At 48.3% G+C, this 13,778-nt stretch overlaps 1 protein-coding gene across 1 annotated transcript in view; it reads right to left on the bottom strand.

Annotated features, from left to right (window-relative positions):
* TNRC6C (trinucleotide repeat containing adaptor 6C) overlaps positions 1 to 13,778 on the bottom strand; it is a 69,227-nt gene that overhangs the window by 26,098 nt on the left and 29,351 nt on the right. Inside the window, 4 exon segments of the mRNA XM_077756269.1 lie at positions 2,740 to 2,797; positions 4,072 to 4,152; positions 7,456 to 7,619; positions 9,328 to 9,543. Coding sequence (XP_077612395.1) covers positions 2,740 to 2,797; positions 4,072 to 4,152; positions 7,456 to 7,619; positions 9,328 to 9,543 — 519 coding nt within the window.

The raw sequence follows: 13,778 nt of genomic DNA, 5'->3' as shown, positions 1-13,778 counted from the left end.
GGTTTTGGTATCAAAGTATTGCTGGCCTCATAGAACAAATCTGGGAGTATTCCCTTTTCCTTGATGTTTGGAAGAGTCTGAGAACTGATGTTAATTCTTCTTCAATATTTGGTAGAATTTCTGTCAGTGAAGTCATCTGGTCCTGAAGTTTACTGTGTTTTGATAACTGACTCAATCTCATAACTCATTAGTGGTCTATTCAGATTTTCTATTTCTTCCTGATTCAGTCTTGGTAAGTTGTTTCTAGAAATGTATTCATTTCTTCTAAGTCATTTAACTTGTTGGCATAGAATTGTTCATGGTACCTCTTAGGATTCCATGTATTTCAGTGGTTATCAGTTGTAGCATCTTCTCTTTCATTTCTTTGAGTCTTCTTTCTTTTTTTCTTATGTCCAGCTGAAGGTTTGTCTACTTTGTTTATCTTTTTGAAGAATTAGATGTTAGTTTCATAAATCCTTTTTACTGTTTTCTAGTCTCTTTTATTATTTCTGTTCTCATCCTTATTATTTCCTTCCTTCTGCTAACTTTGGGCTTAACATGTTCTTCTCTTTCTAGTTTTGAGGTGTGAAATTAGGTTATTTGAGTTCTTTTTAAATTTCTTAATATCTGTGTTTACTGCTCTAATAAGCTTTCCTTTCACAAATGCTTTTGCTGCTTCCCACCGTATTTGATATGTTATCATTTTCATTTGTTTTCGGATAATTTTTTACTTACCTTTAAATTTCTTCTTTGACCCAATGGCTATTTAGAAGCATATTTAGTTTCCATATATTTATGGATCTTTTCACTTTCCTCATGTTGAGGAAGATGGTTGGCATAACTTCAAACTTCTTAAAAGTAAGAATAGTTTTGGGGGCTTCTGGGTGGCTCAGTTGGTTAAGCGTCTCTTGATTTCGGCTCAGGTCATGATCTCATGTTTGTGAGACTGAGCCCCACATTGGGCTCCACACTGAGCATGGGTCCTGCTTGAGACTTTCTCTCTCTCTGTCTCTCCCCCTGCCAACCCCTCTCCTGCTCGTGCTCTCTCTCAAAAAGATTTTAAAAAATGGAAAAAAAGAGAAAAAACCCCAAACAACCCCGAAGATGGTTTTGTGGCCCATCAGGACCTACCCTGGGGCATGTTCCGTGTGTGCCTGAAAAACACGTATGTTCTGCTGCTGCTGGATGGAATGTTCTGTGTATGTCTTTTAGGTCCATTTGCTCTGAAGTGTGGTTCAATTCCATTTCTCCTTGTTGATTTCCAGTCTGGAAGATCTATCCATGGTTAACAGTGGGGTATCTGAAGTCCTCTATAATTATGATCTGTTGATGATCTGTTATTAATTACTTAATGTATTTTGATGGTCAGGTATTGGGAATGGATATATTTACAACCTTACTTACATCTTCTTGATGTATTAACCCCTTGTCAGCATATAATGACCTTCTTGGACTCCAGTCACCCTTTTTGGCTTCCAGTCTATTCTGTCTGATACTGAGCCTGGCTGTGCTCGCCTTCTTCCTGTTTCTGTTTGCTTGGAATATCATTTTCCATCCTTTCAATGTGAGCCTGCATGTCTCTTAGAGCTGCAAGAGTCTCCTGTGGGCAGCACGGAATTGGGTTTTGTGGCCTTATTTATTTTTAATTTTTGTAATTAAAAACATTTTTTAAAGTTTACTTATTTTTGAGAGAGAAAGTGAGAGAGCAAGCACGTGAGAGTGTGGCAGACAGAAGGGGAGACACAGAATCTGAAGCAGGCTCTCTGTCAGCACAGAGCCCGACGTGGGGCTTGAACCCACGAACCACGAGATCATGACTTGAGCTGAAGTTGGATGCTTAACTGACTGAGTCACCCAGGCGCCCCGTCCCCCTTATATTTTTGATGTCACAAATTATCTCTTTTTGTGCTGTGACTTTGTTACCAAGTTGTAATAGCTAGAGTTATGTTTAATCCTCTTTTTCTGTGCCCTTTGTGCTTTGGTTAACAGTTTAATAGACCACTCTAGGGGAGCCTGGGGGGCTTAGTTGGTTGAGTGTCCAACTCTTGATTTCGGCTCAGGTCATGGTCTCACGGTTCGTGAGATCGAGCCCTGTACCGGGCTCTGTGCCGACGGCGCGAAGCCTGCTTTGATTCTCTCCTCCCTTTCTTCGCCCCTCCCCGTCTTGTGCGTGCCCGCGCACCATCTCTCTCTCTCTCTCTCTCAAAACAAAAAAAAATAAACATTAAAGAAAAGAGTTTAATAAACTATTCTAAAACCCAGCCATAGCATTCTTATTCTACTTATCTGTTTTTAAGCAGCTCCACCATGAGGGCTGCCTGTTCCCCGAGGCGAATCTCCTCTCTCACCAGAAAGCACTCCACCGGCTCGGAGAGCAGGCCCGTCCTGGGGCCCACTGTGAAGAAGGCGCTCAGCCAGTGTCGAATGACATCTGGCCTGTGGTCCTGGTGCCTTTCTCTAAGAATGTCACGATGACATCCCCTCAAAATAGATTGGAAAACCTCATCTCTTTGTTGGAAGTACTAAAGAAAAGTGAAGGAAGCAAACATGCCCCGGTGTGGGGTTTGGCCATTCGTCCCCGGAGACGTGCTGTGTGCTTCCTGCACTTGCGTGGCTGCTCTCTAGCGGAAGCTTGGTCCTGTCCACCCAGCACCTAGTCAACCGTCAACCCGAGACTACACTAAAATGCTTCTGGAAACCCAGACTCCACAAACTGGAACCTTTGGAAACGGGGCACCCTACGAGCATCAGATGACTTACTCATGGCCTGGTCAAGATTCATATTGTTGCTCTTCAAGGCCTCTTCAGCCGGCTCTCTCTGTGTGGGAAACAGAGTTTTAATTAGGATTATGCTTTCACAGTAATGGAAAAGCTAGTAAAGAATTCTACTGCTATTAGCCTAGAGAAATGATTATTGTTGACATAATTTTACTAGCTTTTGGAACCAGAAATACTTCTCTTCGCCGTTGAGGCTACAGACAAACGTCTTCTAAGTAAAAGGCACTTAGAATTCAAGAACACGTATCGAACTGACGTCTAAAGCACTTGTATCTGACACTTTAAAAACAAAATGTATGCAGTTCGTGGACTCTTGTCATAGACTGTACGACAATGAGTAGCAACAGTTCTGCAAAGGTGAAAGGTGGCAGAACGACTTTGGGAAATTCACAGCGGGAGCTCAGCGCTCAGGGCTCCACTCTCTACCTTACGGACTCTGGGCTCTGCCATCAACGACTTTTCACCAAGAAGTGTGAAAACCACCCAAACAAGCAGATTCATGCTGGTAACTGTCCCTACGAGTGGGACAGATGTGTGTCACTGCGCGACTGCCACGATGGCAACGGGGCCTCCAGTGTCCCGCCTGCGCTGTCACGTGGGAAGGGGCTGAGGCACCCTCGGGTCTGCGCCCTGCCTGGTGACACAGCGCCTGTGCCTGATGTGAGGCATGTCGCTTCTAGACTAGGCGGCTCTGGCCGCATTCTTTAGGGCCACCCAGAGAAATCAAAGACAAACGTTCACTTGAGTTAACCATCTGGAAAGAAGACGCTTGAAGGGAAGACATGGCAGGCACGGGACAGTCCTCACTATCTGAACGCCTGCGTGCAACCTCCGCAACGGAGCGCATCACGGCACGCGTCCGGGGGCCCTGCAGCCTGAACTCTCCCTGCGTGTGACCCAAGGCGCAGGCACTCCACGGGTTTGGACTCTTCTGGACCCAGAGCTCTAGTCCTTTATACCAAGTCTTCTCTTGTGATCTCTGTCAATCACTGCATAAACTAATTAAGATTCACTTTTAACTGTAATTTAAAGGAAAATACAAGACTGTAGAAGCCAAGTCGCGCGGCTCCTTTTACTCCAGGAGGCTCGCACACCTCACTTGGTAGGAATGGTGTGGACGCCTGCTGGGCCTCGAAGCAATGGTCCCTAAACAGAAGCACTCATGTAAAAGGGGGATTTACGAGTTAGGCCGCATGAACACTCTCCTCCCTCCAAAGTCTTCCTTGTTACGTGTGACAAACGCGGGCAGGACACGATGGGGGCCATGCACGGCAGCACACGCGGAGGGAAGCAGTAAAATAAGACTCCAGTCACCGGGAAGCCCATGTCTGTGAGTTGTTTGATCAGCCGGTTCATGATCCAGGCCTCGTCCTGCTTGCCAGGCGTTTTCATGCCCTGGAACAAAGTGGGGTCACGGGTTAATGCGTTTCTGCTACACACGGGGGCCCTAGAGTTCACAGAGACTTAAAGCCAGAGAAGCTGTCCGTGCTACGCCGATGGGCGGCGCTCCAGAGCCCCGGACTCTGCTTCGTGGCCAGTGCTACGGAACGCTGCTGGGCGCGTTCGCAAGTGGGCATGCGTGTGACTTATGGGCTTTAAAAAAGCAAGATAATTATTTTTCTTCCCCAGAGAATTAATTTAGTTCATCACAAACGTGTGCCACTTCCATTACCAAATAAGCCTAAGTGTTCCTTTGAATGTTGCCCTATGTTAATACTATGTGAAGTTTACTAAAAATCACATGTTTTCTGCCCTTTTATAAGCTTTACTGTCAAAGATGACAAAATGCAGGGGGTTCATTCCAATGGAATGAAAAGGCAACAAGATGAAAGGAACAAAAAGCCTGTTAATTTTATTGACTGTTCACTGCTTGCAGCCCTTGGGGTGGAGGAGATGTAAATGGGCAAAGCAGTGAGGGAGAAGATAAGAGAAAAGCAGAGGTGATCACAGAAAGCAAGCGAGGGCAGCAGGACGGGAGCGGAGGAGGGGAGCACAGGCAGCAGAGGGGAGGGGAGGAGGGGAGCACAGAGCAGTGGAGGAGGGGAGGAGGGGAGCACGGAGCAGTGGAGGAGGGGAGGGGAGGAAGGAGGAAGTGGAAGCGGGGAGCGGAGGAGGGGAGGGAAAGAGGGGAGCATGGGGCAGGGGAGGCGGGGAGAGGAGGGGAGGGGAGGAGCGGAGGAGGGGAGCACAGGGCCGCCCACACGGGCCGGGCGAGGATGTTAAATTTCCTCAGCGGTTTCCCTTCTCTTCCAGCAACAGCACAGCTTCGAACCCTGCACTCACACGGGAGAAAAGCAACCTCCTCTAAGATCACTCTNGGGGGTCCCTCCCTACAGGGCGGGGGTCCCTCCCTACAGGGTGGGGTCCCTCCCTACAGGGCAGGGGTCCCTCCCTACAGGGCAGGGCCGGTGGCAGCTGCACACCAGCGGACAGGCGCTCTTTCTTGAGGCGGCGCGCGTATTTGGAGCTGCCGGGAGCCGCTGGCAGGGCCAGAGGTGCTAAGATCCCACAGGACTTTGATTTACCACTTGGGTATTTCTGGTCCCGTCATTAACTGGATTATCTGCCAGCCCAGCTGTAGAAAGCCTCCTCTCTGACGTCTGCAATCACTTCTACTTCTAATGAAGTGAGCCCGGATTTCGGTTTCTGGGTTCTGCTTACTGCTAATTAAATGCTTTGTTAAATTAATTTTTTCGAACAGATACCACCTTCACGGGATTCGGACGGAGATGAAAGGGTCCGCACACAGCGGTGCCGTCTTCCTTCCTGCTCTCAGAGGAGACCCGTCTCCAGCACGCGGGCGCGCACACCCCTCCCCGCCCCACGGCGTGTGTGTCACGCACCCTGTTCTGGCCTTTGCCGTTTCATCTGCCAGCATATTCTGGTGATCTTTCCACACGAATACAGACAGGACTTCTTTATAAAAATCTGTCTGGCTTTCCCCAGCATGGATGTGGGGTCACTTAGTTACCCCGTCACCGTACATGAACCCACACTCTGTCCCTACAGAAATGCCACAGTAGGAAACGGCGGGCAGCGCCTCCTGCGGCACCCGTGACGAGTGGAAGCGCCACATCCGGAGCTGGCGCCTCTGAAACTGTGACAGACGATGCAGACCGCCATCCCCGCGGGTCCCGCTGGCTTAGATTCCTGCCTGCAACGGGGGAGAGGGCTGCTTTTCCCATGACCTGAGCCAGCCAGGCGCCCCAACCTGCTCACTCAACGCCGGGGACTCTGCTGGTCTGAGAGGTGAGAAACGGCATCTCTTAGTGTCATTTTAACTCTTGCCGTAGGTCAGGCTGAATGTCCCTTCAGGAGTTTAAGAGCCATTAGTATTTATTTTCTAGGGATCATCTATTTATATTCTTTGCTCATTTTCCCAGTGGGTTACTCATTGATAAAAAAAAAAAAAGTCAGTCTGTGGGACCTTTCTTTGTATGTGCATCAGGGAGATCAGCCCTCTGCATGGTGTGATCCAAATACTTGTTCCAGCTTGTTGTCTTTTGATTTTATGGTATTTTCTATCATGCACTTTTTAAAAAATGTTTAGTTATCTCTGAGAGGGAGAGAGAAACAGAAAATGAGAACGAGTGGGGGAGGGGCAGCGGGCGAAGGAGACACAGAATCGGAAGGAGGCTCCAAGCTCTGAGCCATCAGCACAGAGCCCGACGCGGGGCTCAAACCCATGGACCAAGAGATCATGACCTGAGCTGAAGTCAGATGCTTAACCTACTGAGCCACCCAGGTGCCTCTGTCATGCGTGGTTTTACTGAAGTTTATAGGTCTTTCATTTGATGACTTTGAGAGTTTGGTCATAGTTAGAAAGGCCACTCCTGCTCTAAGATAGTTTTTAGAATTCTTTCACATTTCTACATTTGTATTTCTCATATTTACATTTGTGATCTACTTGGAATCTAGCTCGGTGCGTACAGGAGTTGTGGATCTCACTTCGATGTTTTCCAAATGGCTGCCCGTTTATTGCAAAACCACTTACTGACCTACCTTAGGAGTTCTCACACTTAATGGTCTCAGGACCAATCCCATTACCCTGTCTTAAAGACTGAGGATTCTTTTTTTATTTTTTTAATGTTTCTTTTTTACTTTTGAGAGAGACAGACAGAGAGCAAGAGTGGCAGGGCAGAGAGAGAGGGAGACACAGACTCCAAAGCAGGTTTGAGGGTCCGAGCTGTCAGCACAGAGTGCTATGTGGGATTGAACCCACAGACAGTGAGATCATGACCTGAGCCAAAGTCAGATGCCCCAAGATTGAGGATTCCAAAGAAATTCTGTTGGTAGGGGTTGTATTCATACTTATTGTATTAGGAATTTAAAAAATACACTAAATAATTTGTTTAAAAAGTACAGTAACAAGCCCATTATAAATTAACATCAATAACACTGTTTCAGTGGAAAACTGTATTTTCTAAAAACCAAAATCCTTTAGTGAGGGGAGAGCAGCGCCGCTGTACACGCTTGCAAACCTCTCTACCGTCTGGCTTCTTGGAAGCAGCTGGATTCTCACAACTGTCTCTGCCTCTGCGCTGCTGTGACAGCCATGCTGGGCTGTGTCTGGATCCCCAGGGCGCTCAGAGACCTCCCCGTCTACCCGTCCCCAGTAACTGGATACCACCTCCACCCTGAATGTATGTTTAAGTACCGGTGATTTAGAGAGTTTCTTTTCTTTGGCGCCGCACTCACCTTTGGGAGTCCTTTTTTGGGGGCGCTCCCCCAGGAGCCGCAGGAGGAGGTGCTTTCCTGGGAAGCGGCGTTCCACACGCCCCCTTCCTCGTCTTCCCACTGACTGGCGCTGAGGCTGACGTCGTCCCCGCCGCTGCCCCAGCCTTCTTGCATAGATTTCGAAGCTAGAAGGAGAGCAGACATCAAGTTCACAAACTCACCCTCCCTAAGGGAGACAGGGCTGCATTACAGCGACATTTAGAGGGAGGTGGGACGCAAGGGGTGCACTGGGAGCTACCTCTTCACTACTTCATCTCCCTGAGACCGAAGAGCTGAGTTTCCTGTGCGAGCTACAGAATACATACGCAAACGTGCGCACACTTTTTCCTTCCCACTGCAGCTGTGTGTGGTCTGTGCTGTCACCGCCTGCGTAACTGGCTACAGGTCATTCTGATGCATGCGCTTTCGAACAGTGAATGCTGGGGGCCCCAGGAGACGGTGGCAATGTCTGCACGGCATGAGATGGCTGGTAAATGCAGAGTTCCGGAAAACATCCCCATCCGCCACACACTTTCTGAACCTGCAGCGGGCTGGGGGCCTGTGCCCTTCCCACGTGAGCAGGCCCGAGTCACCTGGGGACCACGGGGGGCGCACAGGTCTGGGGGTGGGCCCGACAGTCTGTGTCTGACAAGCTGCCGGGAGATACTCCCAGAATCACCAGATGGAGATGGTTGAGGCCGTAGGCGGAAGGAGCCACAAGCTGACTACTGAGTTTGGATTTCAGGATGTTATTTTTTCTACCTTTTTAAGATACAAAGTGATTTCTGGTACAAAAGTTACCCCGAATTTTCACTTCCTGGGAGAAGGCCAAAGTGACAGTACAGTTAGTGGGGGTCTGTAAGACCACGAGGATACGCTGCTTCTACAAGGCAGATGCGTATATACCGGTGCCTCCGGCACAAATTATAGAAACAAATACACTGCCTCAGGCTGGCGGGTGAATCTGAGGACCGCCCTGTCTTTTAGGTTTGCACTGAGAAGTTATAGGAAGGGAATAAGTAACCCAGCAGAATGGTGGATACAGAGAGTATGCTATCCAGTGTTAGCTAAGTAACAAACACAAAATGAATGTAAAATATGACCGTAAAAATATAAAAATAAAGTTGCATTTTAAGATCTAACAGGTTTTGGCCAAAGAAAATATGAAGCTCTTGCAGCCACATGAACGACGGATCTTAATACAGGACCTCGATCACACGCTTAGTTTCACGCTAATGTCACACGCAACGCGCTGCAGAATCCCCACGCGTCAGAATCGCACTCGGTACACGTGATCTGGACGAGTGTGAGAACATACATGGTACGTGTGTGCTTATTACGCTTTCAGATAATGTGAGGGAAATGCAGAATAATTTTTCTTTTCTTCAAAAACAAACAAAAAAAGAAGAAAGCGTGCGCCTGGAGCCCCAGAGCAGAACGGTGCTCACACGACAGAAGGCGGCGGAAGGGCCTAACTGCTGCGAAGTCATATCGGCCTCCAACCTGCTCTCAGAAAGGAGACACGGTGCACCTTCCTCATCTGTGTAGCCCCGTGAGCCAGCGCGTGTGAACTGCTGAGGACAGTGGGCGCGGGGGTTACTGCTGCCGTGTAGACACCACTGATGGCATCCGGCAGATGTGCGTATGGTATGGATCCCGGTAGTTAATTTTGTAAAGAAAGGAGCGCATGGGCTTCTGTTAAGAGCTCCTCTGTGTCTGTGTATACTTTAGTTTTAAAGTATAAATAAAATGAGAAAGGTGTCCTAAAACATTAATTCTTAAAATCCGCTGCAAAGTAGTATTCCTCTAAATCAAATACCCTGAGCCATTTCTAAAGTGCCGGGTCGGACTCACCTGGTTTGCACAGGGCCGGGGCGGCAGTGGGGGCGCCGGCTCTCCCGAAGGTCACAGGCGGCTCTGCGGGCTGGTCCCCCCATCCGCTGCCGCTGCTGGGCGGCTTGCCCCACGCCGCGGTGCCGTTGTCGACCAGGGCAGAGGGGGAGGATGGCTCTCCCCAAGAGCTCTCGGCCTTTGAATGGACGTTAGGCATCTCTCCCCAGCCCGAGGAGACTGAAAAGGGCACCGCCCAAGGGAGAACATAATAAAAGTGAAACAGAGAAGAAATAGAAGAGGCACTTTCAAGCTCAAAATAATTTCGAGTTGCTCTATCTTTAGGATGGCTGTCAGGGAACAGTGGAGAGGAGGCAGTATCTCATCTAATTAGGTTTGTTTTGCTTTTTAAAATCGCAGTCCCCCTTTTTAAATGCACTCCCGCCCCCATCCACTCACAATCAAGAGTCCCTTAAACATTGCACTGACCTCAGCATCCGCAGTGAAACAGGGTTCAAAACAAGAGTTAAAAAGCTAATGTTTAAGAAATAGCTTTTTCATGTCCAGTATTACACGTAACAACCGAAACAAATTTTATGTTACATTATTCTCTTATAAGACAAACTTCGGAGTTGCAAATATGTAACTTGCTTGTCTTTGGACCAACCATCGGAGACACGGTTGTGGGCCGAGGAATGAGAGGGCGGCAGCTGAAACCCGTGCAGAGAATGTAATCAGAGAAAGTCTGGGCACTCCCGGGGGGCGGGCACGCTGGCTGCAGGGGTGCGGGGAGTTCCTCCTTTATCCTTCACCCTGCGGGTCCCTACGGAGTCCCGAAGGCCGAGGCACTGCTCTCTACAGGCACAGAAGGGTCACGGGGCCAGAAGGATCTCACCACTCTCTTCACACTTCAGTGAGATAAACATTTTATTTTTTAAAGTTTATCGATTTAGAGAGAGTGTGCGTACGTGTTGTGTGTGAGCGCGCGCGTGGGGGGAGGGGAGAAGCAGAGAGATGGAGAGAGAGAATCTCGAGCGGCCTCCTCGCTGTCAACACAGAGCCAGACACAGGGCTCGATCTCACGAACCGCGAGATCATGACCTGAGCCGAAATCGAGAGTTGGGTGCTTAACCGACGGAGCCACCCAGAAAAACAGTTCATGTTACAGACATAAACTTTATTTTTCCAAATCAACCCATACTTCATTCTGCCTCTGCCTAGCAGCTTGCTCGAAACTCCTGGTCACCACCTTGACAGCTCACATCAGCCGTTAATTTCAAATGGACACAGTTTCTCAGAGATGGAAAACGTGACCATTTTAAATACTAACTAAAGAATAGAAAGCATACAGTACAAATTGCTACCTGTAAATTTTAGATTATTTGGTTGCCATATGGATATTATCAATTATGAAATGTATTTTCTGACTAAAAACAGTATGGAATCAGCCCCCTTGATGCGCTTTACTCTAATAAGATGCTGTAATATTGATTAATGACGAAAGGCCATGCAACCTAGGAATCATTTTAAATTACAAGCTCCTTGCTGAGCAATATATTATGTAAATTATTGCCAATAACAGGGAAGTTAGCCCTAATCAGTTCTTGTCAGCAACTGGTAACCACACTATTCCCCATAATTACACCAAAAACAATAATGTATATTGGGAGAAGTAGTTTTATAAATTGAAGGGACAAAATTAAATCAGGAAAATTAACATAGCTGACAAAAATTGTGGATGTTTTAGGAAGATAAAATAATTTAGGTGTTGCTAAAGGGCAATCAGCTGTAAAAATACTGATTTATTGCAGGTAATTAAATAACAAACTCATTTAATACCTGTCATCCTTATACTTCCATCTCTTTGAAAGGCACTATGACAAATTACTTAAGTACGTAATTGAAGAGTTTTCAGCTCCTCTTGAAGCAGCGGGAAGGTCTACAGAGCATGTCTATATGCAGGCAAAGTTTCAAAATCTTACAAATGGAAGAATGAGTGTTTACCCTCACATCAAGAGAACAGTATTTCATTTCCTTCTTTCCTTTTTTTTCTTTTAGTGGTCAAATAAGAAAGGACTTTATTTCAGTGATGCCAGCTAGTGAGACAGGGGACTAGTTCGCAAAAAAGGTCTCCCCAACAGCATCTCCATCTCAAGCTGGTCCCTGGCAAGAAGGTACCTGACCTACGCTGCCGCACTACTGCGTACAGAACGTGTGCACCGCGGACGCTCGGGGGCCCCTGGAGAAAGATGCTACGACCTTGCGGCACGCTAGCAAACTGATGCAATGCAAACACTCTCAGGAGACAGAAAAGAATTTGAAGTACATACTACTAACATGGTCTCCACCGTTCGGTGCTTACTGCTGGAGTGAATTCTGGAACACTTTTTGTTAACAATTTCATAGAGGTTCTTTTAAAGATGGGCTTAATGAGGCAGACTCAATTTCCACCTTGCGTTTGAAACACTGATGCTAAATTTTCCAAAATGGTCCTTCAAATGCTACTGCTTTTGACAAAAATGTTTCTGTACTGTGGGGTTTGGGAATTATCATCTCCCTTCTTCAAATGAACAAATACAGTATCGGGACTGAAGAACAGTAACAGGGAAATGCCACTAGAATACGCAGTCTTCACTCAATTTTAAGTGCGCAGCCTCTGTCAGAACGGAGAGAACAAAGTGCGTGTGGCACACACGCAGAAGATGGGGAGAAAGACGAACACAAAGCCGCTGAAAGGCCAGGAAATAGAACCGCCGTGGAAACACTCCGCCCAACCCATGACCCTCGCCGTGAGCACTCCAGACCGTGAAGTCCACTGGGCGCATTCTTTCTTTTGTGACGTAACAAACCAATTCTAGCTTGTTCCATGGGTACTGCCTGCATAGTTTCAAGTGTGACAGGCGGTCCAACAAGGGGACAAAGGAGCAGTTAGAAAATGGCCCGTTAGGGGCCCCTGGGTGGCTCAGTCCGTTGAGCATCTGACTTGAGTTCAGTTCAGGTCATGCTCCCAGGGTCGTGGGATTGAGCCCCGTGTCAGGCTCCGAGCCAAGCCTGGAGCCAAGCCTGGAACTGCTTAAGGTGCCCGCGTGCGCTCTTCCTCTCTCCGTCTGTCGCTCTCTCCAGCATGTGCACGTTCTCTCTCAAACAGTAATTAAAAAAAAAAAAAGAAAATGGCCAATTATAATTAAATGAAGGAAAGATAAAAGACCAAATTCCATCGGCTGAGCATCTGAGTGCTGGCGACGTGCTTGGTGTTTTCAGGTACCGACTTAAATGTTAATGAGATGGGATTTTGTTCACACCGATGGCCGTCATGCTGACCGAACATTTGTTCCAACGCTTGGTTCGCTACCGGCTTACGGAGGGACAGCGAAGAACTGGTAGCTATGGCAAGAGTTAATTTTTCATATTTGAAATTGAGACAGATGTTCACATAGTGGAGCTTTTCTACAGGAGAGTTTCACTCAGCCGGATAGTAAAGTATCCTACTTTCCAGAATGCCTCGTTTCAAGAGCATTCTATTTGACACTTCTTTTCTAGACTCAAGGGACTCTGTGAGGGGGACAAACATGGTCCTTTTTCACTGGCCACGTGGCCTCGAGTGGCTCAGAAGGGCTAAGCCTTGTCTGCCTTACTGGGTCAGCACAGAGGGTAGGTCCTAGAAAGGGGACATTTCTTTTGTTTTCCTCTGAGTGCACGAATAGGAATTTTAAATGCACCCGTTCTCGCTGATATACAGGGGAGCCAACTGTGTTTTTACCGGTCTCGGTCTCGTCCATTGCTTTCGAACTGGAAGGCACCTCCGGCCGGCAAAGACCTGTGTGCGCACCCCCAGGGCGTGCACTGCCGCCCGGCTCCTCCCACCTCTCCGGGAGGACGCTTCCCACGCCCGGCTTCTTCCACTTCAGCCCCACTCACACGCCCCCCAAAACACAGGAAAGTAGACACCCCAACGGAACACAACTCCCCGCCTACCCCCGTCCCATATCCACGTTAGGCCGACTGCTCAGATGACGCCTCTCAGTGACCGCTGTGTGGCGCTCGATCGGAAGTGCGCGGCCGGGAGCGGCCCTGGAGAGCCACTTCCGAGGTGGCGCTGTGGGAACAGCTGAGCTCTGGCAGCACCTGCGGACTCGCGGTCTCTGCAGGCGGCTCCGGTGTTTGGTATCATTTTTATACCAAAGTCTGACGACGGGGTGGGGGGCCTGCAGCAAGGCCAGTGCTCGCCAGCTTCTGCTCTTCAAGAGACTGGGGGCGACCGCACACCTGTGAGGAGTCCCGCATCCACTTTCTTCTGAGTTTTAGTTTATCGGATGGATGGGTGATACGCCTCTTCCATGAGTAACTCACACAATCTCTGCCTTTGGTTACAATACTTGTGCCGGAACACTAAGTGATTAAGCAAACAGAGGGTCAGGAGATTAAGTCCCGAAGTGCGAAGTGCAGCGTGTCTGGGGCGGGGCCTTCTCCCACCT

Source organism: Crocuta crocuta, unplaced genomic scaffold (genome assembly GCF_008692635.1).
Source record: "Crocuta crocuta isolate KB4526 unplaced genomic scaffold, BGI_CrCroc_1.0 scaffold50, whole genome shotgun sequence".
In the NCBI taxonomy this organism is placed as follows: domain Eukaryota; kingdom Metazoa; phylum Chordata; class Mammalia; order Carnivora; family Hyaenidae; genus Crocuta; species Crocuta crocuta.
Note: the sequence above shows the minus strand (reverse complement) of the source record. Positions and strands in the feature narration are given on the sequence as shown.